This window comes from Geospiza fortis, unplaced genomic scaffold, assembly GCF_000277835.1.
Source record: "Geospiza fortis unplaced genomic scaffold, GeoFor_1.0 scaffold130, whole genome shotgun sequence".
Classification (NCBI taxonomy): domain Eukaryota; kingdom Metazoa; phylum Chordata; class Aves; order Passeriformes; family Thraupidae; genus Geospiza; species Geospiza fortis.
This window is the reverse complement of record NW_005054300.1, coordinates 14,517,233-14,544,365: the sequence shown is the minus strand read 5'-3', so window position 1 is coordinate 14,544,365 and position 27,133 is coordinate 14,517,233. Positions and strand designations below refer to the sequence as shown.

At 37.4% G+C, this 27,133-nt stretch overlaps 1 protein-coding gene across 14 annotated transcripts in view; it reads left to right on the top strand.

Moving 5' to 3' along the window:
* Positions 1 to 27,133, top strand: part of KCNMA1 (potassium calcium-activated channel subfamily M alpha 1) — a 410,464-nt gene that overhangs the window by 380,885 nt on the left and 2,446 nt on the right. For 7 of the 14 annotated variants that reach the window (XM_005417262.1, XM_031062145.1, XM_031062154.1 and 4 more), the window contains 5 exons: positions 5,609 to 5,722; positions 8,850 to 8,980; positions 16,058 to 16,252; positions 17,819 to 17,937; positions 19,689 to 19,913. In XM_005417262.1, the coding sequence (XP_005417319.1) occupies positions 5,609 to 5,722; positions 8,850 to 8,980; positions 16,058 to 16,252; positions 17,819 to 17,937; positions 19,689 to 19,913 (784 nt within the window). Of the gene's footprint in view, positions 1 to 5,608; positions 5,723 to 8,849; positions 8,981 to 16,057; positions 16,253 to 17,818; positions 17,938 to 19,688; positions 20,415 to 22,010; positions 22,148 to 27,133 lie in introns of those variants that run through there. The other 7 variants (XM_031062173.1, XM_031062129.1, XM_031062158.1 and 4 more) reach the window with 4 other exon arrangements.

The following is a 27,133-nucleotide window of genomic DNA, read 5'->3' as shown; positions in this document are numbered from 1 at the left end:
TTGAAAGGGTGCTATCAATTTACAAGGTGCTTTAATAGCAAGGCCACAACATTTAGGTCTGTCAAGTGGATTTTCAATTTGGGATAGTGCCTTCTGCCTGCACAGAGTTCCAGTTTAGTAAAATGTATGTCTTTGAAAAGGAAGGGAGGAAAAGAAGAAAGGGGCAAAGAAAAAGGGGAAAAGAATCATAAAGGATCCATTACGGTCCTTAAGAACAGAGGATATCTTATAAATGTAGCGTAAAAATCCATTTTTGTGAATATGCCCATCTGAGTCTTGGTGGAGTCAGTGGAACAGAAGCAGTGCACATCTGTAAGACAAATTTCCCTCTACATTATAACCCCAGTGAACCTTTATTGGTCCCCTCAGCAAACTCTAAGGATATATATACTGCTATGAAGAGCAAACTTTCCCGCATTTTGTGGGATATTACTCAGTTAAGTGACCTGCAAAGAAACAAAAATTAGTGGTTTATGGCCAGCACAATCAGCAGATCATTTGGCCATCAGGCCAGTTGCTCACACATAAGCGGAGCAAAATTGGTGGTTCTTTCAGTGGAAAAAAAGGCATGTTTAGCCATGACAGCATTCTTTAATTTTGAACTTCATCACAGTGCCACTGTGCATCTCAGAATACCTGCATGTTATTGCTGAGACACAGTTAGTGCCTCCCTGGGAGGACGCTGGTCAGCTGGCTCAAGAGGTACAGAGCTCACGAGCCCAGTGCTGCTCATCCATTTGTTGGTGGAATTTTGTAAGGGACAGTGAAGTTTTACAGCCACCTGGCCATGCTGAGCTCAGAGCAGGGGAGCACTTGCATCTCCTGGTAAAAAGAGTTTGCCTGCTATTACCGAAGAAATTTCCCCTGTGTTCTCTTTCCACAAAGGTGAGAACATCTTTAAGACTTAGATTTTTGCTTCTGATGTAATTGATTGGTTTTTGCCTACTTCTGTGAGCAGTAGTACCTTAGAGGGAGCTGGGAAATGCTCTTTGGTCAAAATCAAGACATTGAACCATCAGCTTTCTGCAGAGAACTGCAAGAGGCTCAAACTCTCAGAGCAGGTAGCTGAGCAGGGACATGGGAGTCCCTGCCTGTCAGGGAGGGATGCTGCTGCCAGGAGAGAAGCAGTGACTGCTGACTGCCAGGCCTTACTGATTTGGAGCATGTCAGGAGCTCAAAACCTGTGTTCCTCTCAGAGCTGTGGTATTCTTAATCCACTGCTTGGCAGCATGTTGTTTCAGAGACAAATAGGGGTGATCTGCCTCCTATTGAAGATTCCTCAGTTGGACAAGGGAGACCTCATTGCTCTCTCTAGCTACCTGGAAAGAGGCTGTAGTGAGCTGGGAGCTGGTCTCTTCTCCCTGGTAATAAGTGAAAGGACAAAAGGAAATGGCCTCAAGATATGCCAAGAGAGATTTAGATTGGATATCAGTGAAAAATTCTTCACTATAAGGGTTGCCAAGCATTGGAACAACATTTCATGGCTGCCCAGGGAAGTGTTGGAGTCACCATCCCTGGAGGTATTTAGGAGACATTTAGATGTGACACTCAGTGACATAGTTTAGTGGTGGACTTGGTAGTGCTGGGTTAGTGGTTGGACTTGATGATTTTAAAGGACACTTCAAAAGTAAATGATTCTATAACGCTATGTTGTAGTGATTATCACTATAGCCAGTGGTGTGGGTTGACTGTGACTGACAACTAAGTTCCACAGTGAGAAAAAAGCTCATGGCCTGAGGTAAAGCCAGTGAACCACTCTCCCAGTACAGCAGTTTAGTATCAGATGCAGTGACTGCTGGAACTGATATGATTTTGCTTTACCTCATAATTGTTGGCAAAGAGAATTCCCTTCTCCAGAAGTCTCGCCACTGTCACTGCATTTCCTTCCTCAGGCGCTGTGCTCAGACTTGCACAGGCATCTGAGTTTTAGTGTAGAGGTTGCTCCCGTTAAGCAATTGTAGCCAGAGCTCCCCCAGTTGTTTGTAGAACAAGGAGATACTGTGTTTGTAAGATCACAACTATCAGCCCTGTTTTACGATTTTTATGAGCATTAATGGAACAAGGTTTGGGGACTGAAGGAGAAAATGGAATATGAAAAGGAAAATGAAAAGAGGCTGTGAGGAAAGCATGTCATTTCTAAATGAATTCTCTGTGCAGAGGAATTGAATCTTTTCACAGCTGAAAATGGATCTTAAATCTGATGCCTTAGCTTGTTTCAGCTTCTGTAATGAAATAGAGTTTTCCTAATACCCTGTGACCTGAATTTCTCCCTGCTTTACGGGTGCTATTCCTTGACGTACAAACCTGTATTTTCTCAAGTCAGCATTTGATGATGGATGTCAAAATACAGGTCATGTATTATGCATATAGCATTACCGATTTAAGGTGTTTACTTGTCAAGTTGAGGAAATTCAAAAATGTCACATTCACTGAATCTGCACAGCTGTCACTTGTAGTTTTTCATGCCTTTAAATGAAAGTTCTGATAAAGCAGGTTAGTTTCCTGCACTCTTTTTTTTTTTTGTTTTCTCTTCTGGAGGAAAAAAATAGACAGCCTGTGTATGGAAATTAGTTTGTGACTTGGGAAGAGGAATGTGTCTTGAAGATGTTTGATAGCACACAAAATCCCCAAATATTTCCTTTTCCTGAAAATATTCCACAATTCTTATATTTCTTAAAAGTAAATTTGTAGAAGTGCCTGAATTAAGTACAAGCAAGGAAATTAAATTATCAGATACTTCTCACATCTTTCAAGACAGTAGGATGAAAAATATTAAGGCAAGAGTCTATTTTTCATTCAAGGAGAAAACACAATCCCTTTAACATGCTTCCTGCATTTCAGACTGAATGCACTATGTGTGCAGTGTGCAATTACAGAGCTTCTGACAGTCTGTGTCTAACAAAAATGCCACATTTACTTCAATCTTCTCACACCATCCCAGGAAGACAAATATTCTAAGGGTTAGAGAGGTGGCTACAAATGGTCTTTGATAAGAGAGTGTGCGTGTCTCTGTGTCTGTGCACATTGCAGTGAAGGGGAGGCAAGAAGAACTTGCACATTTAGCTGAGTTACACTAGCTTACTTCAATTTGCTTTTAACTGGCAGGGAAATACTGCTGTGCTCCTACCACCTGAAGGGCCTGATTCACTAGAAGGTGGGTTAGGAAGTGTGTCCTGAGATGTGGGGAAGAGGCTTCAGGAAAAAAGGGAGAAGCAGAGCCTCCAGGGATACTCTGAGCAGTACAATCCCTTGAGTGCATGAGAACAGTATTAGCTTTGTTTACTTTTGTATGAGAGCACGAAAAGCCATTTTGACTTGTAATTCAGCAGGGGACCCAAATGGGCCTGCCACCTTAACTGCACAAGGAATCTGCAGGTACCTGAGCTTTTTCTAAAGTGACAAAGACTGTCTCTTGCATCTCCTAAAAGAATGCATTCCATAATACAGTACAAGACACTGGATCCTGCTGCAGAAGGAGGTGTCACACAAATACCCAGCTGTCTTCAGATAGCATTTCCTCCCCTTGGAGTCCCACTTTAATTTTTCTGCTGTTGTGAGAGTGTCAGTGTTACCTGTAACTTACAAGGTGGTGACTGAAAGACCTCTGTCAGACTCAGTTGGTGAGCCTGAGGAATCTCAGGCTCTGCCATGAAGAGGTAAACATTCAAAGGGCCAAAACAGCTCTCAGTCGTAGTGGCAGATACAAGGAAACATCTGCAAACTGAAACTGGCTGGGACCACAACTCACTGTCACCAAGCTGGTCTTTGTGAGTTCAACACCACAGGTGGTGTTACATGGCTGACTGTTAACATTTCTGATTGCCTCTAAGAAATCTGGTTTATAAAGATTTTCTATCCACTGATAATATTATATAGAATTTCTCTACTGACTTAGGTTTCCCTATGGCAATGTTTTTGTCTTACAAATCTGTTGAAGGTATCATATCCACTTCTTTTCTCCTGAGGAATTTCTTCACAGACTTTTCACTCTCTTTTTAAACTATCCTGTCTGTACAATCATCATGTTGCATCTAGTTTTCTTGTGATAGTCAGAATGAAATTCATACCAGTACCTTCTGCAGAGCTAGGAAAGTCTCTTCCTGGTGATTCTGGTTTTATTACCTGTATATTCTCAATATGATACGGACAAAACATAGAGATAGATGAATGGAAAGGGGAAATTAAATCCCATTAAATCAAGAAGCCCAGATCTAGTGGTCCTTGTAGTTTAGGGGCAGTTTAAGAGTGGTGTAATTATCACTGGAGGAGAACTGCAAGTCCTTAAGACAATATAAACCAGTATGATATGCTAACAATTGCAATTTAGTTTAGAGATTTCCTGGTTTGTAAATTGGTCCCCAAATTGAAGGCAAGGTATCATATAATCTTCCTCTGAATTTAGTACCACATGAATGTATCCATGAATTTAATGGAGTGAAACAATTTCCACACTGCAAGAAGATAGTGAATTTAAGTCAGGAATTAATTTGGCTGTGAATAAGTTGAGAATAAGTGTATGGAGAATTCAGCACTAGTGACAAAGGACCAAAGTTCTGTCACCTGGATGTCAGGTGTGAAGTCAAAGAACTTGGGAATAATATTGAAAAAAAATGGAATGTCTTTTTGATTTTTTGAGTGTGGTTTAAAGTAAACATGGCTCAATTTTATTCCTAGCAGACAAATATTTGTCTAAAAATGCTGCCTTGATATTGGTCTATTGGTCTATGAAACCATAAAGTCACTTTCTAGCTTTACCATCACTTCTGCAATGACATTAAATGAGCATTCACGTTTTCTATAGCTTTACTGGAAAAGGGGATGGAATGCATTAGTCAGTCTCAGTGGTGAATTTCCAGTCCTGCTATTGCATGGGCTTTTGTATAACTACCCATTTTTCAGTACTTACAATCAAACTCCAAAAGGTTTTGCTTGGGTATTTTTTGTTTGAAGGAAAAAAAAAAGATAAAAACACTCAATGTCAAGAGCTCCATTTCAAACAGTACACAATCTGGCTGAAAACAGTCTTTTTTAAAGGTGAATGGTGCTGGTCTCCAGATTTTTTTTTTCTGTGACTGCCTTCCAACATGTTTCTTCTCCCACCTTTGTTTCCTTCAAATTGTCGCTCTTTCCAGTTCTTTTCAAGCAATCCTCTCACATACCATTTGAAAATCTGTGTCTCTTTCCTTTCATCCTATCTTTTTGTCTTGTAGACTGGACCCTTCCATCCCAGTGTTCCTACGATTGTAATCCTCATAGAAATGCAAATTATAAATGGTACACATGAAAATTACAAAAACCCTACCATGTGTGGATGATAGTGCTCTTGGAAAACAGTTGGATAATTTTAAATCTTGATTTCTGCTCAAACCTAAAACTGGCTAATGGAAGCAGTTTGTTTCTCATGGTTGTATTACCATTTAAAAACAGTACTCTTTAAAATCTTAATTGATGTTTAAGCAAAGGTGTTTGCTTTAGAATGTTTGTTGGTTGGTTGGTTGGTTGGTTTTTTGTGGGTTTTTTTTTTTTTGTGTGTGTGTGTAGTTTTCCCTCTGTAAACTTTTTCTATTTTTCTCTCTTTTTTCTTTTTTTTTTTTCTTCTTCCTCTTAGGCTTTACACCTCCTGGGATGGATAGGACATCTCCAGACAATAGTCCAGTCCATGGCCTTTTACGTCAACCCTCCATTACAACAGGAGCCAACATCCCTATTATAACAGAGCTAGGTAAGAAGAGCTAAAATTTATCCTTCTATATACATTCCCATGTCTTTCTCCCACTTTCCTTGTTATGTAGATACAGAAAAATTACCCATACTGTTACATTTTCTCTTTTGATAAGTGTTTTAAATTACTCTCTCTAAAGAAAGTTTAATAACGGTTGATTCACTTTATTTGAATAACTGAAATATATTTCCCTCCTTTGGGTTTTCTCCATTTTCTTAAATAAATATTCTATCAGACAAGATGATTTTTGCATAGTGTAACAAACAAGCAGGGGTCTTTGGGCTAAGGTTAGAAAAGGAAAAGGGCCAGAGTAAGTATAAGCAGATATTTCCTGTTCATTTAATCAGTTGTAAGAGGCCATTTGTTTATTTCTTCATGGTCCAAAACTGTTTAATCATGTGTAACCAAACTCTGTATAATAGTATGAGATATTTCACTCGTGAGAATATGATGATGGTAGGTAACTAGACTCTGATTTCCACTCTAGCTGTGGGTATTTATGTTGTCAAGCGGTGTGATGTGAAGTGCAGAAGCTGTTCTGTTTCTTTCATGGCAAATACAAACTTGATTTGTGGTCCTTTGTCCTTCTGTTTTCATTTTCAGTTTTATTTTTTAGAGCCTTACCTGTGTTTTTCCCTTACTTTATTCTCTTTCTGTACTTTCTTTCCCACCTAACTACTTTACTTACTAGCTAAGCCTGGCAAACTTCTGCCTTTGGTTTCAATCAGTCAGGAAAAAAACAGTGGAACCCACATTCTAATGATAACTGAACTGGGTAAGAAGTGCCTTTTTCCTTCACATCACTGTGTTATTTTCTGTTGCTGTTCTTACTGTCATCAGCTTTTCCTTTATTTATCTGGCTGTATCAGAGGGGCTACCCTCATGGCACTGCTTTGAATGTGTTTTATTTGTGGTTCTGGTTGAAATTGACTGTCTTGTTCTGGTCTTCTTGATGATTTTTTTTCACGCAGCATCAGTAAACCTTTGATCACACTCGTCTGACCTGCCGGCTGTTTTCATAGCACCTCCTCACCAATTCATTTTTTTGGCCTAAGTCCCCACCTCCCTGGCCCTCACTCTCCTACACCAATTTTTCTCTCCTTTTCTCTTCTTTCTCTTTCTTTTTGTTACTTCAGCCTGTTGTCAATTTGGTGGACATGCCTTAGCAGCATTTCACAGGAAGTCCAAGAAGAAGTAAAAGATACCAGAAAAAACCCCAAGCATCATACTTTCCCTCAAGCTATTTTTTTGTTTATTTTGTAGAGTAAGGCTTTTTCTCAGAAACTCAGGTTTTGAAGCTGTAGAGGAGCAGCCAGGCTCCTGCGTGGTTCCCTCTCAACACAGAGTGCTCTCGCCAGCCTTTGGAGCAGCGTTTGATGAGCTTTTCCCTATGGCACAGCACCACCTGTTTGCACCCAGCTCTCCTGGCCCACAAATCCCAGTGTGCTAACTTGCATCAGGAGAACAAAGACACTGAGGATAAACACGTACCTGCAGAACTCATGATAGATTTTTAGTAGCTCAGGAACTGACCCCACGCACAGCTAGCACAGTGTCTAAGTCAGGTGTTAGTCTGCCAGAGTGCCTACTCTCAGCTAGCAAATTAAACTGAGGTACAAGCTGTTCAAAAAGTATATTTTGATACAGCAGGCTTTCAAATACTATATTGCTTAAGAATCTACCTAAAGTGATAGGTATTGTACTAGAAAAAGAAGTATTGTGGATCCTGGTGTTTTCTTGCATGAAAGTCTTCTGATTCCTAGGGCAGAACTACAGTACTAAGGTATTATGCTTTAGCAATTACATCAGGGAGTGCAAAGGCAAGATTTTTAAATTCTCTCCTCATCTCATTTAGACAGCTCTCATGAGGCTTTATCTGCAGTAATTAATGTTTTGTAAGTTAAACATAGCAAGCACAGTAGTATAGAGAGTTTGGAAAAGGAGTGGATATACAAGAAAACTATATGGGAAGGATTGAAACTGTATGAGAAGGAAGATCAGAATAGTAGGCAGAATCATTTCTGGCTTTAGAAGTCCAGAGCTGAAATCTGATCAAGTTAACAGCAGTTCTCATGTTATTTTCAGTTTGCTGGGTTGGCTCAGGAGATGTGTTCACATGGGGAATAGGGATATCATCAGCGTGTGCAGTTTCAAATCTCAAAAACTTTTTCATTTCCCTTTCTTGCATGGGAACTGAAATTAATTTGTCATTTAGTAAGTTGAAGGGTATTTCAATGGCATAGCTAAGCAGTCTGTGCTTTCATGCCTGAGGGAGACTAATATGGAAATGAAATATTTCATGAAATACGATCCACTTGATACACTGATCTCAAGGAAACAACTATTTTTAGTTGGAATGAATTGGAGGCAGAGGGCTTAACTGTGACAATGAAATGCCAGAGAAAGTCAAAATGACAAATACTACTTTATTTGGGCTTTTCTCTAAAACAGCCTGATTTAGGTTCTTTTTCACACTGGCTAATGTAGAATTCGTGGCTGAGAAAGTGAAGTTATAGAGACAAATATTTGAACAAAAGGCAGTGCTGCAAGAGAATAACTGCTCATTCATTCAGATAGATGCATGTTAAAGGGACAGTTTATCCTCTTTTAAGCCCTAAGTGCATTAACACCACTCCAGTAAGAATCACAGCAGCACATCTAACAGATGCCTGTGGGCTATATCAGAATTTTATTGACAGCCTCTATTTTACAACAGGGTTCTAACTTTGTATCTTGTGATAGCATTTCACATTAACTGTACATGCATACAGCCTCAGCCACTGTACCCTGCCAATATACCAAGATTGTCTTCAATATACAAGTTTATCATAAATCTCATTTTGAGCGCAGGCGACTGGTGCCACAAAGCTGCTTTGCAGGAGAGGGATAGGAACCTGTCAAGAACAAGAGTGTCACCTCTTGCGAGCAAGATAACGAGCAACAGATTTTTAAATGCACATTTTCACATCCATCTTGATTTCATTTTCAGTGACGTCAAAGACACAAGTCTGTGTTTCCAGACATATGCCGTTTCTTTTTCTTTGGCTGTGTGATGTGTTAGGTCACATGCTGGTGACCCAGAAACAACTTTCATTTCTACTCTTAATATTATTGTTGTTATTTTCAGTAAATGATTCAAATGTTCAGTTCTTGGACCAAGATGATGATGATGATCCCGACACAGAACTGTATCTCACGCAGCCTTTTGCTTGTGGAACCGCATTTGCTGTCAGCGTGCTGGACTCTCTCATGAGCGCAGTAAGCAAACAAATCTTTTTCATTCCCTTCCATCAGACTTGCTGTGAAAGAGAGTAAAGGTGGACAATCTTTTCAAGAGGTAGGCAGGAGAAGAGGCTTTTTTCTTAGATGTCAAGAGAATTTTGGAACCTAAGCTAGGTTATTTTCTTAGTTGGACACGGAGACTATAACTGAGATATCTAGGACTTCCATGAGTACACAATTTTATAAGGAAACAGTCTCATGTCAGGTTTTAAGAATCATACTTTCAAAAAAAAGTTGTCCCTTCTGCCTAAAATCCAGACTCAAATTCAGTGTGTCAGTCCCTGTGCTCACCATTCTTGTCAGACAGCATCAACTGTGTTTTGAGCTTTTAATTTCCTGTAGCCGTGAGCAATGCTCTGACTATGAGTGCTGGGGGACACTGATAGAACTCCACAAAAGCCATTGCACACATCTCATGAACTCTATTTGTGTGAAGAGAGATTATCCTCTCTTTTTCATATGAATTTTCTTATGAATCAAAACTTCAGTGCATGCCAGAAACTACAGATGGTGGCCTTTGGTTATGTCTACATTGGGGCTTTTGTTTGCAGCCATAGCACAGTTCTGAAGCAAACTCCTCGGTCATGCTCCTTTTCATCCTCCTCATATTGGCTAAGTTTCCAGAACAGTCTTGCTCTATGTGAGCTACACTTCATTCAGAGGGACCCTAAACTCTGCTAGATATAGCAAGGACATAGTCTTTTTAAAATCTGGGCATGGGCTTTCTGAGCTCACCATGGAATAAAGTTCCATAGGGCTGGGAAAGATCTGTTGTAGACCCCAAGTAATACTATATATGAGCAGATGGGTTTCTCTAAAGGAGACAAGTCTGACCTTCACCTGAATTCAGAATGAAACTTTTTTGCTTTTAAGAAAAAATTGTAGTGATCTTTATGACTTATTATTTTATTTGTATTTCATATTTATGTATCTGTATTTTGTAGTTTTCCCTGCTATATTTTCCATATGTTCCATCCACAGATAAACGAGTCTACACAGATAAAATTATATTATATATATTATTATATAATTATTTTATAATTTATATATTCACATTATAAATGGGCATAATTTAACATGAAGGTTCCAAATGTTACTTAGAGCTGTTTATCTACTCCCATTATTATCTAAGCCAATGTCTCTGAATGTATTGCTCAGTAGGCACTTCAGAATCAAGAAAAAGTAGGGTTAATCCTTCTGGTTGCCGCAGAAAGAGTGAGATACTGTGGACATCATTGCTTTCTTCTGCAAAGGTGTCTCAAGTAAATAATAGTGATGCAATAAAAAACAGGTACAGCATGCCTGTTCAGGAATTTTAATGTTTTTAGTTATTGCTAGCTTTTATTAACTCTTAGCTTTGGACAACATGCCCCTCTGTTTTTTGCAGTTCCACTCTATAAACGTTCTTTTTCTAAACATTTTCACATCTAAGTGGTCATATTATGTATCAGGGACAGTGCAGCCTGAAGCCAGAGAAATGTGATAACAAGAGTAGAAAATTCTCTACTTAAAAAAAATACTAATCAAGAAGAAAGGCAAGGATTCAGTCAGTTAGAATTGTTCACTATCCTCTCTTTTCTTTCACCAGTTTTCTGATCAGTGGCAGTGTTATTTTCTCTTTATTCCTCAAAGGCCCAGCAAGGAGTTGGAAAAGTACAATTCTTCCTGACCACTCAGAAAGTGTAAAATGTGTGAGATGGTTTCCCTTTACTATCCATATTCTCGTGGGGAAGGTGTGTTATCCTTTTACTTCTTCTCCAAGGAAAAGAGTGAAAACAGATTAGTTTGTGTGAGAAACACTATCTTATTTCTTACCTCTCTTTTTTTCCTAAAGTACACTTACTTTTAGCAAACAGTTTCTATTTAATGTGTTTAACTTCATACTTTACAATATGGGAAACTGAACCCCAAATCCTAGCTAAATTGTGAGAACTGTAGTCATGCTTTCAGCCTTTAATTGCACAGGAATTCTGTAAGAAGTATATAATGTGTGCTCTGCTGTCTTTTGCCAGCTCACTTGGAGACAAGTATATAGTTCATTATTCTATCTTCTTAGTGATTCAGTGGGTTTTACTGCTTATTTTTGATAGAAAAATTGCAGTTTATGATCTCTGTTGATATCTGTGTAATGAAAATTCATTATATAGTGTGCAATGCAAATATTCATGAACTGCTTCTTTAAAAATGAATCTCTTCCCACATTAGTGGGGTTTTGTAGTAAAGCAAGTGTAACAAAGATTAGAAAGTTGAATAATAGCCATGCATACAGTATTATTTCTGACCTGTGGGTCATTTGAAATATGCATATAGATGTACGTATAGGGAAAATAAGCTACAAAATATATTCAAATTAATTTGTTTAAGTATTTTGTTATTGGACAATAATAATCATCATAATTATACAGTATTAATCAGTATTAAATTATAATTTTATTTTTTATATTTTTATAATATTGAAGTAGTGCATTTATCCCAACTCATGAATCACAGATTAGAAAATATAGTAATTTTCTAATTCAAGTCTGAGTGCTGGAGATCTTTACATTCTGCTGGTTTAGCATTATTTCCTATAAGATGACAGTGCTGGACATTTTAAGTTTGAAATTTTCTTTTATTTCCTTATTTAAAAGGTAAAAGGCTTAATGTAGTTTAGTTTTCAAAGTGCCATGTACTGGTCATCTACACACAGTTTGGCTTTGCAGCAAAGGCAATATTTCCCACAAGGCCAGGATTCACAGTGCAGTAGCCCAAACACCATTGCTCAGAGGACAATAACCAGCTCAAAACCTGCACTGTGCTGTTGATGAGTTGGTAGCAGTGATCTCACCTGGTTTGGTTCAAGAGCTTTACTGTGCTCTGTGGGAAGGCTCTGGGCTTGGTTCATGTTTTAACTCTGGCAGGGGCTGTTGTTAAAATGCTCCAGCTAATCATTACTATGTCTTTGAAGAGACATCTACTGCCATCAGGTACTTAAATGATATATTAAAATTTATTTTTACATAGCATATGCAAACCCAGGGAAATAATACACATTGTCTGTCAGTCTCAAGGCAACACCACTTCTGGAAAGCAGAGCATGCCTTCATCACCAAGTGAAATGTAACTAAAAAGTGTGGGATTGGAAGCATCTTTTAGATTATGTAACTGGTTTTTAAAAATGTTCAGCTATAGAAAAGTTATATGACATAGGATAGTCAAAGGAGCAAATATTTGAACAGAAGGGCTTCTTTCTGAGTTTTGTTGAGATAATTATTCCATAAAATCCTGTACATGCAAGGAAACAAGTTTTCAACACACAGTACCTTCAAAGGTTTGAGCAGTTGGCCTGAGAGCCAAAGCTTCCCCGTTCCTCCTTTTGGCACTGAAGACACCAGAACTGCAGCAGTTCTGGCAGGCTGGAGTCCCTCCCACACCTACACTGCACCAGACCCCAGGTGCTGCTGGAGACAGGGATCTCCAGCACCAGGTGATACAACTTAACATTCACTACCCTGGAATTCATTTTCTTGTGCCAGAACTTCAGGTTTTGATTGCATTCTGTATTACCAAATCCTACTTTTTCTTCATATAAACAGAAGTACAGAATGGAAGAAAGTCATTAAAACAGTTAAAAATAACTTTTCATTATATCCTGTACTCAAGAATTCTCCCTAAGGGATCCTTGCAATCTTATTTATACAGAAAAGAAACTGTTCTAATCTTTGATGTGAACACAAGACTATTTTCCATGCAATTCTGTTCAGAGAATTAGTAAGCAGCATCTTGTAACTCACAGTGTCCCAAACTTCTTTAAAGTTTGGACAATAGTTTAAGAATTAATAGATTTTCAAATGGTGAAATGCTGTTATTTATTGTCTGCTGTTTATTCTGTGTCAAAGACCCTTTTGTGATTGTGACTGATGTTAGCTCAGTCATTCGTCAGGTTTGGATATATATTATTCCTCCAACTCAATGAGAAAAGCAACTTAAAATATTTGTTTGAAAGTGAGGTTAAAAACCACATGTGGTGGAGGAGGAGGAGTCTTCTTAAAAGAAATTAATTTAAAAACCCACTAACAAACACAAAAAAGGCAGATATAACTTGAAAAAATGACAATTTTAGTGTAATTATAAATGAAAGGCAAAGTGCTATTAAAGTTAAAGCAATATTATTAAAAGATGTGCTAATTTTCAGTTAAATTTTCTGTAGAAGACCAATTAGTTTAAAAGACATGACAGCATTAACTGCAAAACATAAGCACTCTGGTAATTATACTTTAAAAAATGATTGAACAAATGGGAAAGCATCCTTGAAACATTTGAAAGAGCTGCACTACAATTCTGAAGCAATGGCTAGGTGGCACTGCTAGCTCAGATATCCGTGTCACAATTTCCTTGCTATTTACCCAGTTTGTGTCTATGATGCATTTCTTTTTTTCTGTGTTTAGAATACACCTATTTCATACTCTCATTCCAGATGCTGATTAAAGTGGTATCGCACACATGTCCAACGTGGGGTTTGGTTAACAATAGCAAACAAGTATTTCTTCAGTTTTGATTTTACACTCAACAAAAGGGATTCTTTTCCATCACTGGAAAGTGCCTTGTTACTTTAAGTACAACAGCACCTTTCCAAAGACATTCTGTAGATCAGTTTCTTATAAGTACTGGCATATTCAGGCCATGTACCCTCCCACAGAGCAAGTAGAAGATCACTCTCAAATTAATTTCAGTGTATTATTATTCCAAAGGAAATGGATATCAGCTAGTTCAGCTTTTCAGTGTTCCCCTAGTTCCAAACTGGCAAGATGTAATGAGGAGTCTGATTTTTGTGACAATCAAAAGCATGGGCAGACAGCTTTTTCTTGAGGAGTGCTAAATACTTTAGTACAGAAGGAAGCAACCCTATTTAGCGAAGGTGAGAAGTTACAGCTTCCTATTCACCCATCTTTTCTTGCTTATGGTTGGACATTTTCTGATCAGATGCAATGCTGCAGCAGTTTGTCCTGAACCTTGGAATATTTGCTCCCAGTGATTACAAAAAAAAAAAAAAACAAAACCAAAAAACACCAAACCCAAGAAATATCTTTTGGCTGCACTCATCCATCTGATTGAATGGTGCCATCCACATCAGTCATGGTGTGAAACCCAAATTAAGCCACTGTTCCACAATAAATGCTGCTTTCTTTGCTAATAAGGGTCTTAGCTTTGCCTTAGAGGTATAGCACAGTGAAAAGAGTTGCCAAAGAGGGTGACTCTGATTTCATCTCAGAGACATCAAGAAAGAAGTAATTGCAAAATAAACAATCATGCCTGAATGTCTTCTCTCTCTCACAGTGGCAATTCCTATTAAACATCATGTAATCGCTCCAGACTTACATTCCTGCAAGGGGTCACATTGATTTTTCTATAAGTTAAGAGAGGTTTGAGTATTACACTTGAATTGTTACCCAGTGCATCCACATGTGTAAGGGCTGATTTGAGATCAGCTGTTGTTTTTAGACTGGCTGAATCTTCATGAACCTCTGCTTATGTCAGAGTACTCCTTACAATATGCTTTGTAGCTAAAATATGTAGTGCCTTACCCAGGTTAACTGAAATAATTGGAGTTGATGAGATGCAAGTATTTGCTTTAGGGCATGTATAACAGTAAGAATATGTTCCTCTAATTTTAATTTAATCAACAGGTGAATGGCATATATGCCTATGCAAATAAGCAGAGAGGCTTGAAGTTAGGAAACTTCAATGTAAATTGAAAAACATTGCTGCGTAGAACTCATTTTCTTCTGTTTTATCTGTCATCTCCAGCAAACAATGAAACTGAAGTTTCATTATACAAAGAAAGAATATCAAAGCAACATGGATAGGAAGCCAGTTCTGCTTTTTGATCTCAGGATAAAATATTTCAACCTCTACCTCAGTTTACCCATGTATTAAATACAGTTACATTATATGGCTAGAGCAATGAATTTCATTGAAAAGTATTATTTTAAAAGTCTTATCTTTAGACAACAAGCACTGTTGGAGAATTCACTACTCATTTTTACTTGGTTGGATTACAGGCATTTGGTATAAGTCCTAAATTCAACAAAATCCAGAAATCCAGTAATGTCAATCCTGTGTACTCTACAGTGAGCTCATTTTTTCCTTTTATGTTCCTTGCACTTTCAAAGCTTCTGAAAACTCAGACATTGGTGACATTATAAGTGACAGTCTTTCCTTTTTTTTTTGTTCAAATTTTTTTTGCCCAGTACAATACATTGCAGATGTTTAACTGAGTATGTCTGAACTATACCAGTATACTTTTAAGTGAACTTGAAAGTCATTCATCTGGATTTAAATTAATATTTTAAATACCCATTGTTTGCCTGACAGACCAACAGTGCTACAGATGCTGGCAAAATGTCAGTGTGGAGTAAATCTTCCCTAATAAACCACACTTACCCTATACCCTAGAGTTTTTTAAAAGGACCACCAGGATCCCAAACTCATCATACATTTATCTGGAATGAACTCAAGATGTTTAATTGATACATGCTTATGTCTGAACACTGTCAAGTCTCGTAATAAGATGTTTAGTACAATACATCGGTTAGACTGCTAGAGTCCAGCCACAGTAATAAGTAATGACATTTGCAGCACAAAGGCAGCTCCCCAACGAATTGGTGACAAGAGTAAAAAGGCAATCTAGCCTGTGTAAGCTTTAAATGTGGTCTGAATTTTACAATTACATGTCCTAAAGCCCATTATTAGACATGAGGGCGATGAGAAGGAAAGCAGTCATTGCATCACTACTAACACCAATTATAGGAAACATAAATCATTCAAATTTTTGTACTTTAATAAAAATCAGCCTGAATTGGTGTTTAAAAGGAAGGATCTAGTATAGGAGCCTAATGGGAAAGAAGAAAATAGAGTAATTGGAGGCTGCTGTCTTTTCACTTTCTATATAAAATTATTTGAAGAGACAGCCAAGAACTTTAAACAGCAGAAACCCGGAAAAGTTGTAATTTGGATGTCTTCAGTTGTGACTTTAATGGTGTTTGCTTAAAGAGCTTTCTTTTATCTCTGCAGACATACTTCAATGACAATATCCTCACACTGATACGGACATTGGTAACAGGAGGAGCCACACCAGAGCTGGAAGCACTGATTGCTGAGGAAAATGCATTGAGAGGAGGTTACAGCACGCCCCAGACACTTGCAAACAGGGACAGGTGTCGAGTTGCTCAGTTGGCTTTGTATGATGGGCCTTTTGCAGACCTAGGGGTAAGATCATGAGGGAAATGCAGGACCAAGGCTGGTCTGTGCTCTATTAGCTTTCTCTCAGACTGAGTGAAAAATGTATCTCAATAAGCATATAATTTCTATTATTGAATTTAATAGAGCTTTTGGATTGTTTAAAAATTTATAGAACAGAGTGCCAGGTTTGCTCTTCACCTTTTTAAGAAGCTGTATGACTGCCCAGGATCCCTGCCTGCATATTTCATACAGAAAATCCTGTGGCTCTTCTTCATTGTCAGCTAAAGAGATGAATGAGCTGATATGGATGATATAACCATTATAGCAATAATGAATTCTAAATTCTAAATTTATTCAGTATGTACAGATATACCTTTTTTGGGTGTTGATAAGCTTATTCAGTGTTTTCACAGAGCTTCCAGTTCTTGAAATCTGCTTATTACCTTGAAAACAAAGGTTTGTAAGGTTTGGTTTCTGCTGGTTTTGGATGAACTAAAATTCTTATGAAATCCTAATCTTCTGATAATTTGACTGCACTGTTCTAGGGGCCAAGTCAAAAAACAAGGAAAAAAATTTTTAAATCCCAAACCAAACAAATAAATGATCTTTTAAAAATAGTACATTACATAAAAATAAAATATCTAGAAATGTTTTCTGGACCACATTATGAAATCTTGAGGTAATCCCAAAGCACCCACTCTGCTTTGATGATGATGTAGGATTTGATGTTTCTTAAATTAACTCTGTGTTGACCAACTCTGTCCAAAAAGAACAGAATGACCTTCACAGAAATGACAGGGAATCCCAGTTTAAGGATTAGGGCGAGAGTGCACAGATAGAAACCTACAGCCTTTCAGTTGATGTAGCAGTCTAGTTGCAGCTGAGACTAGCAGCACATCAAAACTCTTTGGCATGCAGCTTAACATTTCCACAAATAAAATAAGCAACACCAATCTTTTGAATGCTGTTTCACCAGAGCCTCAATTGTACTACATCTGTGAAGGCAGAATGCATTGACACTCATGATTATTTAAGAATCACTATTTTGGATATACAAATGAGCAAATCTAAACTTATTTTTTTCTAATCATACGTTTAGTCATTATTTTACAGCAGCAGATAATTTATTATCCTTTTAAACCCATTGAACTCTAATTTCTCTTGTGCTCCTCAATTTTTTTGTCTGGACGACAGTATGACTGCTGCCAACAAAGGGTCAAAGATACTTAAAATTTTAATACCACAGTTAATGTAATTTGTAGAATATGCATTGTCATGTACAAAAATTTAGATTTCCAGCTTAAAGCAAATCACTCACTCTTTATAATTTGCCATTATTTTATGGACTAAGGCTCTCCAAAATAACAATCATCACTTTACATATTTACTTATTTGAAATAAAACATTTCGATTATTCATTTCCTTGGGTAAAAGGCTCTTATTTGAGACAAACAACAGACTGTCTATACATTGTCCCTTTTTTTATAAGTTCATACTGCATGACCTGTTCCCTGACATTGTGTTAACAGACCAAAGAAAGGAAAAGAATGTGCTGTTCTCTTTTTTTTTTTTAATCTCCTCTCTTTCCTCTAGGACGGAGGTTGTTATGGAGATCTGTTTTGTAAAGCACTGAAAACATACAATATGCTTTGCTTTGGAATTTATCGATTAAGGGATGCACATTTAAGTACTCCCAGCCAATGCACTAAACGGTGAGTCTGGTCTTTTAGAACATCTCTGCTTCCCTGCTCTTCAGTCTTCTCAGCAAGGAAAAGACCAGTGCCTGTAATAAATATAAAAAAGAGTTTGCTCCATTTTTGCATAACTTTTCCACAATCCTCTTTAAAGATTTCACCATGATTCAATCTGAATTTAAATCATAAGCTGGATATCACAGTGTAAGCTGTCAGCTGATTTTATTCAAAATTTTTTAATTAAATTTTCAGAGTGTATCTTTAGCTTGTTTGCTCTATGATGATCCACTGTTTGCCTGCAAGGAAAGGACTTCAGTTCCCTTATATGAATCCACTCTAAGTTGTGGGATAATAATTTAAATTACAGTAGCTAGTCTTTTTTCTGAATGCTCAAATAATACTCATGTGGGCTTCCCATCAGTACCATCTGTGTCTAAGCATAATTTCTTCCAGTAAATGGAAACCCTTCTCTTGGTAGACTACATTTTTACTTCAGTAGCACCAAGCCTGACCTTAGAGCTTTAAATAGAGCAGACGCATTTCCATCTTTGCAAACTGAAGGCCATTTAGCAGCTTGCTTGAAATGTGTCTTAATTAACTGCTTCCTAGAAATACACACACAGACCCATACCAGAAGTATCACAAATCTACCATCTGTTACTGTTTCGTGCTCTACAGAAAGCATCATTATTGGGTGAACATGGCAATAAACAGCACTGCAGCCCACCAAAGCGGCTTCTTCTGTAAGAATTTGAATAAATTGGGTAGAAAAATTGGGTTGCAGTTTAGATTTACACTGTAGTTACTATACTTGGGATTATTTGTTGGCATAATAAGGGACTTCTGTCCCTGAAGCAGCTAAGCAGATTTCTTATGAGCGTTGAATTAACTTGAAAAGAAGTCATGAGCTTCATGTTCAATTTTTACTCATTTCTTGCTTGGACAGAAAATGCCGATTGCCTCGCTCAAGTCTGTTTTTCACATGCATGAAAAAATTTAGCAGCTGCTCTATAAGTCCTTCATACCCTGAAAGGCCATTAGGTGAAGGTGGGGATTCTTGAAATTGAGCAAGTTTTTATTTCAGGCCTGGGATTTATACTAAGCGATAAATTGGATTCTTGGGTGTGCAGATTTCTCTTTATAAATGCTCTTTGAGGCCATGAATGTACATGTGGAGTGAATTAACAAAATTAACCTTGCTATAAAGTTATTGATGCATTTTCCTTAACTTGTTTTAACTACAGTCACAATCCAAACCAATAATTATATCCCTTGTTCTATTCACTGTATTTAAATATTTAATAACTATATAAGTATATATTTAAATGTGATATGTATTTAAATAAGCTGCATGTGAAATCCTCCTCTCTCTGCCTTTCAGCCATTCTTTTAAATATGTTTGTGGTGGGTATGGTACTGTTTTTTGTCAGTATATAAATGTATTTGCTAGAGTCATTGCATTATGGTGCAGACAGAGAAAGGAGAATGATTTGTGTGGTGGTTTCTCTGAAAAATTATTATGTGATTCACTTGAAGAACATCATTCTCAGGCATTTTTTCTGTCTGAAAGAAAACATAAAAAAAGTGACAGCTGACTTAAAAAGGTCCTAAACCACAGCAGGTATTATGTCAGCTAAAATTAAGTACAAACAGAAATGCAAAAATTGGGCTAAGTGTTCCTGAGCTAACAACTCTGGAAGAAATTTTTTAGTATAAATCTAAACCTGTTTTCTTTTTCTTTCTTTTTTTCTGTCTTCCTTTCTTTTCAGTTATGTAATCACAAACCCACCATATGAATTCGAGCTTGTGCCGACGGACTTGATCTTCTGTTTGATGCAATTTGACCACAACGCTGGCCAGTCCCGAGCCAGCCTTTCTCATTCCTCCCATTCCTCCTACTCTTCCAGCAAGAAGAGCTCATCAGTTCACTCCATCCCTTCGACAGCCAACCGACCGAACCGCACCAAGAGCAGAGATTCCCGGGACAAACAGAAGTATGTGCAGGAAGATAGACTTTGATATGTGTATCTGCTCCCACTGTGTGTGAAACTTGCATTCACCACCCATTCTCCCCGGTTAATGTTTCCAGCAGTAATGTTCCCTGTTTTCCCATGGAGTTCTCCCTTTTTTGTACACATATTTTGCATATGTATGACAGTGTGCATGTGATTGTCATTTTTATTTCACCACCATAAAACCCTTAAGCACAACAGCAACAAAGCAGACGGACCAAAAGTTATTTATGATGCTAGGGGAGAATAAAAAAAGAATTCCAAACCCATAGGCACACTGAAAACATAAATAACTCACTGCAGTTACTCTACATATCTGAAAATAGAGTATATTTAACATGAACACTTGCTCTTGAAGTCAGAGTTACACAGAGAAAGTCGTTTAGTGCAGGAGTGTTGATGTATGTTGCAGTAGGTTTTTTTTAATACTCATATTTACAGGAGCTCATACATTTATTTGAAGCTTATAAAACTCTCCTATTGAAAAAAAAAAACAAAAACCATACAAAAAATAATAAAATCCCTGCTGATTTTTCACTCTCAAAGCTTATATTATATAGGGCTTACACTCCTTGTATAGATTATTGCTAGACATCTGCTTTATACCAAAGCAATATCTGGGACTTTTCTGCTTGTTTAAGAGCTTTCTCTAAAATACTAGTCTTTTGGAGATGGTGTATTTTCCCTTTAACACTGAAATTGTTGGGGCATGAAGTTTTACAACTCCAATGGTTTAATTTAAGTTTAGAAAGAGTCTAATTGCATATTAAATTATTATTCTGTCTATTTATATTGCCACATGAATAGCTATATTTTCTTTCACTTTTGACATTTGGGATAAAAAGCCATATGTATCATAAATATTGGATGTAAGTCATTAAAAACTGCCTTCTTGGGACTTTTACGTCTTTAAAAGGTGACTTAGTCACCTTATGTACAGAATAAATAATGTTCAGAAAAGAGCAAGCATTTTTCTATGCTTACATATTAGATCTCAAAGGACTTTGTTCCTTTCCCCAGATGGTAGTTTAACTTTTCCAAGTTAGTGTTCATATAAATCTTCCAACAAGAGTCCTAATATGTGAAGAACCTCCAGAAATCTTGCTGCATGTGCTACCTGTTTTTTTCAACAGGTGCATGCAGTATGCAGGAATACAGGGAAGACAACTGAGTGCCTTTAAGACTCTCCCATTTGGGGAGAAAAGGTGCTGTGCCCCAGACTGTTAATGAGGAGAACAAGAGGGCTGGGTTGGAAATATTCACAGTGCTGAGGCGTCGTGTTCCATGCACTTGCCAGAATTTAGTTCTCGCAATTGTCACCAATGACACATGTAGCCAAAAAAAGTTGTGGCAGGGAACTAAATAAATTAGTGGAAAGGAACCTGCCCTAGACAGCCATAGGAATGATAGTTCAGGCTTGCTTTTATGTTTTTTTTTCTTGGTTTAAACTTTAGAAGCCAATGTATATTTTGAAATATACAGCTAGCTCTAGGTTTATGGAGGGTTTCCGAGGGTAGGGAGGGCAGAAACACATACCCTCTTCCCTGGCTATCCAGCAAGAAAGCATGCAGACAGAAAAATATTTAGATTTGGGATGATTAGCATTGTAACTGCCAACCCAATCAAGGTGCTTTTATGGTTAGTTTTGTCTTCTACCTTCCCCTTCCCCAAGCATGATAATTTTGAAGATTTGCTTGCTGTGTGAATTGACAATAAAGCCAAGCACTTTTACTGACAAAACCTGGAACCGTGTAAGTGGGCTACAGAGAATACCACTGTGCAGTGCTGAGCATAATGATTGGAATACAGTCTATATGTGTGAGTGTGCATTCAAACGCAGCTGTAAGTCCAATCAGTAAAATACATTGCAAATTGTGGTTGCTCCCCTACAAATGAGACTATTATAGTTGATCTTCATCATAAAGAAAAATTCACGTGTTCCTTTTTGCAAAGAAAGTTATCGCGTTTTGCCCTCAGAATATTTATTGCTACAAGGATGTGCCAGTTAAAGTGCTCAACCAGAAATATGACAGTTTAAAAGCATTGTAAAACTTACATAGCTTACTTCTTTTTCTAAAGTGCAACAAGGATGAATAGAATGGGCCAAGGTATGAAAATTAATGGTTCTGCATGACCTAGCAACTGCTGTGGGTTTCCCTCTATAACTTTGTCCTTGTGAAAACTTGTGAAATTAAAAAAAATAGTTACAAACCTTATTCAGTTATTGGTTTGTTTGTTTGGTTGATTGTTTTGTTGGTTTTCTTTTGCCTTTTTTTTTCCCACCAAACCAGAAGTAAAACTGGCTGCTGCTGCTGCTGCTGCTGCTGTTTCTCAACCCTGTTTTGTTTTTTTTTCTCCTCTCATCTGCTTGCCTTTCTAATTGCACGTGTCCTTAGACCCAGATTCCTGCTCAATGAAGATGCCTATCGTGGTGCAGACATTACTTTAATTTCCGATTCCTCATTCCAATTTCTTTCCTACCTTCCCCTCCCTACTCTCCTATTCCCCATGTATGTACATGAGCATCTTTTTATGTTGGCAGAATTGATTGAAGATAGGTGAGAGCAGTTACACATTTTGGAAGAATGTTAATGGCTTTGATACCAAAATGCTTTTCCATTAATGTTTTATCTGTTTTCCATTTAGCAGAGAAAGAAGGGTGTTAATATGAAGCCACTTGTCACATGCTACATAATGATCTTTATCCAAAAAGATAGTATTTGTATAACAGTGCAGCTCAAATAGAAAAGACATAAACAGTGTACATTAGAGAAGTAACTTGCCTACTTTGTGAGCAGCAGAAGAGGAATATCTAATATAAATCTAAATCAAATCTAAATTCTTCAAATTACATTGAAGTCTACTCCACCTTTGTCCTCTACCCCGAAGTTAGAATTCTAAAACTTTTGACTTTTAGTAGTATTGTGTACAATTTCCACTGCTGACTATAGTCAGAGTGATCAAATACTTTATTATAGTGATGAAGGTTTTCTGATACGGATATACTAATGGAGGTTGATCATTATAAGTAGAGAAATCCTTAAATCAACTTTATGTTGGTGTTTATATTGAAAAGTAAGAGGAAATCTCCTGTTCTATCCCAAGTCAGACAACCATAGTAGAATAGTTAGTTTTTGAAAGTGAAGAATTATCACCAATGTCAGGAAGTGACATTTTAGGTTTTTAAATGAAGGTCCTGCCATTTATATCAGTCCCAGCATGGTTTCAGCATTGGAAACCACATTCTTAGTGAGCTTAAGCGTTGACACAAAACCATGTCTAGCAAACCTGCAGGTTCTTGGCATGGGTTCCTATTGACCTAAACAGAGAGAGTCAGGCATTTTCCGGTGAAATTCCCATTGTCAAAACTAAGAATTTTGGTAGTTTAAAAAATAAAAAATCAAGAACAAGTCCAGAACATTATCTTTGTCACAAAGCTTTAGTTGCCCTGGAGGAAAGTAAAGTTCTTAATAAAAAAAAATAGATTATTCTCTCTTTCCCTGCAAATTTCTTACTGCCTGCTACATGTAAAATATTCATCTGCCAAACAAAGAATTTCTTAGCAGGTGGGTGGAGAAACTTTCAATACTTTTCTTTCTCATGCAGGAACAAATTACATGGAAGAATTTTCAGCTTAGTTATAAACAAAATGGTTACATGCAGGGAGGAGACACACAAACACATACATGCAAACTAATTTGAAACTGCAAGTGTCACAGAAGGCAAAAAATGCATGTTTTAAACAGTTGAAAGGTAACCTGGGATTATGGTGAGAATACAAGTATAGTAAAACCTTTGTGTTATGTTTGGGTAGTATTTTCTTTGCCTCTGCTTAGAAGAGAGGGTGTTTCACAGTGACATTTGCTCTAAGTTGCTACTCAGTCCAAAATTAATGATAGAAATTTTAAAGCACCGGTACAATGAATCTCTTGGAGAGAATTGCTGCAATCCTATACAAGCTGAAGAAAACTGTATTTTGAGCTTTTAACTTTGATTATTTATATCCTTTTTTTTTATCCTGTGGGGAAGAGTGTTACACAAAACCATTAATTTTTATTTATTTGTAATATGAGCATTAAGCCTTTTGAGCCCTCATGGATGCACTGATGCTGATAGGCCATTACAAACATAGATGTTTGAGAGGAAAGTGTTTTCTGCCATCTAATACATTCAGCTACTAAGCTGTTCAACATCTCTCAGGTGATGCTGTCAAAAAGAAGCCTGTCAAATAGCGTAGGAAGATCAGGGACTTTTTTTAGCAGCTCCTAAAAAAATAAGGTAAAAAACCTATGCCTGTTGTCACTAAAATGTAGAAACATTTCTGGTAAGGATCAATATGCATATTCCAAAAGGGAGAGAAACAGACTCAATGTGACAGAGAGCTTAAAAATGCTTGGTGAATATAGCAATATATAAAGACTTTACAAAGGGGGTTCCTGAACTGATGTAAAGGAAAAAGTAAATATTAAAGATAAAAATCTGTGGTAAGACTGTGGAAGACATACCAAAATCAAGCTTTAAGCATAGCATAAAAGACTGAAAATGTGTAGGAGCTTCAACAAGAACATTTAGTAACTGGGAGCAGAGTATCGTAGTGGCCAAGAGTAAAGATCAGGAGTGTTAAGCTCACATTTCAAAGGTAAGTAGAGAGGTCAATGAATTTGCACAGGAGATTCATCGTTATGTGGTCAAAGATAATTTTGACATCAGAGAGGAACAGGAAAGGTATAAAGCTGGATCTAAGCATTGCATGCTGGAGAATGATAATGCTTGGGTCAAGGTTTCAGCTCTGGCAAAAAGAAATCTAAACAGCAAAAGACATTAGAGTCTACTAGCTTCTGCATTTATTAGTAATGTTCTGTATGTGTTACTTACCAGGTAAAGGCAAAAAGAGACTGGGTGGTGTCTTTTTAAAGAACAGCTCCCTATATAGGAGTATTATTGTAAATTTAACACATAAATAAATAGCTTATTTGGAAAATTTTAGGGAAAGCAGGGTATTTTGAAGTGCTTTACACTGGCTGCTGAGAAACACAACATAGTTCTGATTCTTAGCACTCATACAAGCCTCCCCTTACTTGCTACAACATTGAATTAACTTGCACCAAGTTCTGTTTGTAAGGAAAGTTTTTGCACCACGTGTTAAAAAAACAAGGTAGCAGTGAAAGTTCACGGTGCTTAACTTGCCTCAAAATCATTTTAAACACAAACCATTAGAAAACTGTTAGTTTGAAATTGTTTATGTGATCTCACAAGGCTTTTAAAACATGATAACCATCACACTTTACACCTCTCTGAAAGGTTAGTTTAATCGTAGATCACATAAAATTGGTTTCCACAAATGCATAATGGTTCATGTGTCACACTTGAACTAAATGGTTTTTTAAATGGAGCTGAAATTATTTTGATGTGTACACATTCCCAGACTTCTTTTTCCTACAACCTTTCTTAAACCGGCCCCCATCAGGAATCATTCCCTTAAAGTCTCATTAATAATTCAGATGTTCTGATTACTTTAAAAGATCTATGGAATTGAGGCTTTTTTTTTTAACTGCTTGACAAAAAGATAAATGAATGTAGAAAGAAACGGTAGGAGTCTGGCAAGCTGTAGATCATCTCTGAACAGATTGTAACTTTATCATTCTGTCAGGAAGAATAATTTAAAGCACTTAATCAGTTAGCTTCAGTGTGCAGGATGTAACATTATGAATTCCTATCGTCCAATCTGTTCAAATCAAAGGGAACTTAATTATAATAGGTGAGAGAGAGGGAGATGGGAGATTGAACATCGTTCAGACTCAGGCACCTTTAAGGGGGCAGGGAATTATTTAGTCTGGTCACAAATGAGTAGGATATTTTTAAACACAAGTGAAAAGCATTTTAGAAAATTACAAGAAAAACAATACAGTAGTTCCATTTCCCTTCAGTAATAAGCCATTAATAAGTAATATAATTCCTGGGTTTGATCTAATTTTTAAAAAATGTGTAAGAATGGGTAGCAAAGGTTTTAATGGGAAGTGGGTGTTTGGCTTGTAAATTCTAAAAATCCAGATAAAGCAGAAGTGGTTTAATTTGTTATTCATGAAAGTGACTGAAAAGTCCAGTAATTCTGGAGATTAAGCTACTTCTTGAGAGTCTCTAAACTCCAAAGGTCTTTGTTTATTTTTGTGCAGTTATGTCCAGGTATTTTTCCACTATTTTTCTCAGCCTTTCAATTTATTTTCTCTCCTTTACCTCCTGAGCTTTTGTGCTCAGTCCTTGGGTTTCTAAGGTGAATTTTGCTTGCTAATTTTAAATAATTTATTTATTTAAAAATGAGCATTCTTTCCACTCCTGTGCTGATTCCAGATACTGCAGCATTTCAGTGGTTAGAAAAGTAGCAGTTTATGTTATGTAAGTGAGGCACTAAATCTTCTGCAGCATTTTGGAGTCCCCATTGGAGTGTGAAGTAGTGCATACATGTAAGAGTAGCAGCTCTGGTGCAACACACTTTGAACCTTCCATGTAATAATGAAATGGCCAGAACCATAAGTGTCCACTGCTCTGCCCACCCACCTCTGGAATCTGGGGAAGGAGGACAAGAATGGAGACAGAACTCTGTTCACAAGTGCTTGTCAAGGCACAAGTGCACCTAATGGCCATTAGCCACTCTCTAGATAAGGAGTTCCTAAGTCTTGGAATAAAGTTATCTTGTAAGGTTGCATACCTGTCATTGAGCAATTACAGCAGAAATTGCTCTCTAAAAGGTTTAAGAGGGTTTTTTTTTTTCTTTTGTGAATTTTAAGAAGCTTTTGTCCATACCTGCAATGGAGCAGTGCAACATAGTGGTTACAATGCTGAACAGCTGGGAAAGGGCTGCAATGCTGCAGCCTCTCAGCGTCCTCCTGCATTGCTCCCAGCCCACCTTAAAGCTGCACCATAAAAATTCCTCCTGTGTTCATGGAAACAGGCATTGCTCAAGGACAGAAAAGAAAGAGCTTCCTTTCTAGTTTTTCTTTAAGTCCTTACTTCCTTTGCCTTGCTGTCACCTATCATGACTGATCCCTTCAGGATTAGCTGGAGCCCTGCCACAGTCACCTGCAGTGTCTGCTGTGTTCCCCATCCCATTGTAAACTCTACAGTTCAGTAGTGCCCCAGCACCTGTGTTTCAGAGTAGGGATATAATGCCCACCCTGTGCAGCAAGGCTGCTGTCTGGCAGCAG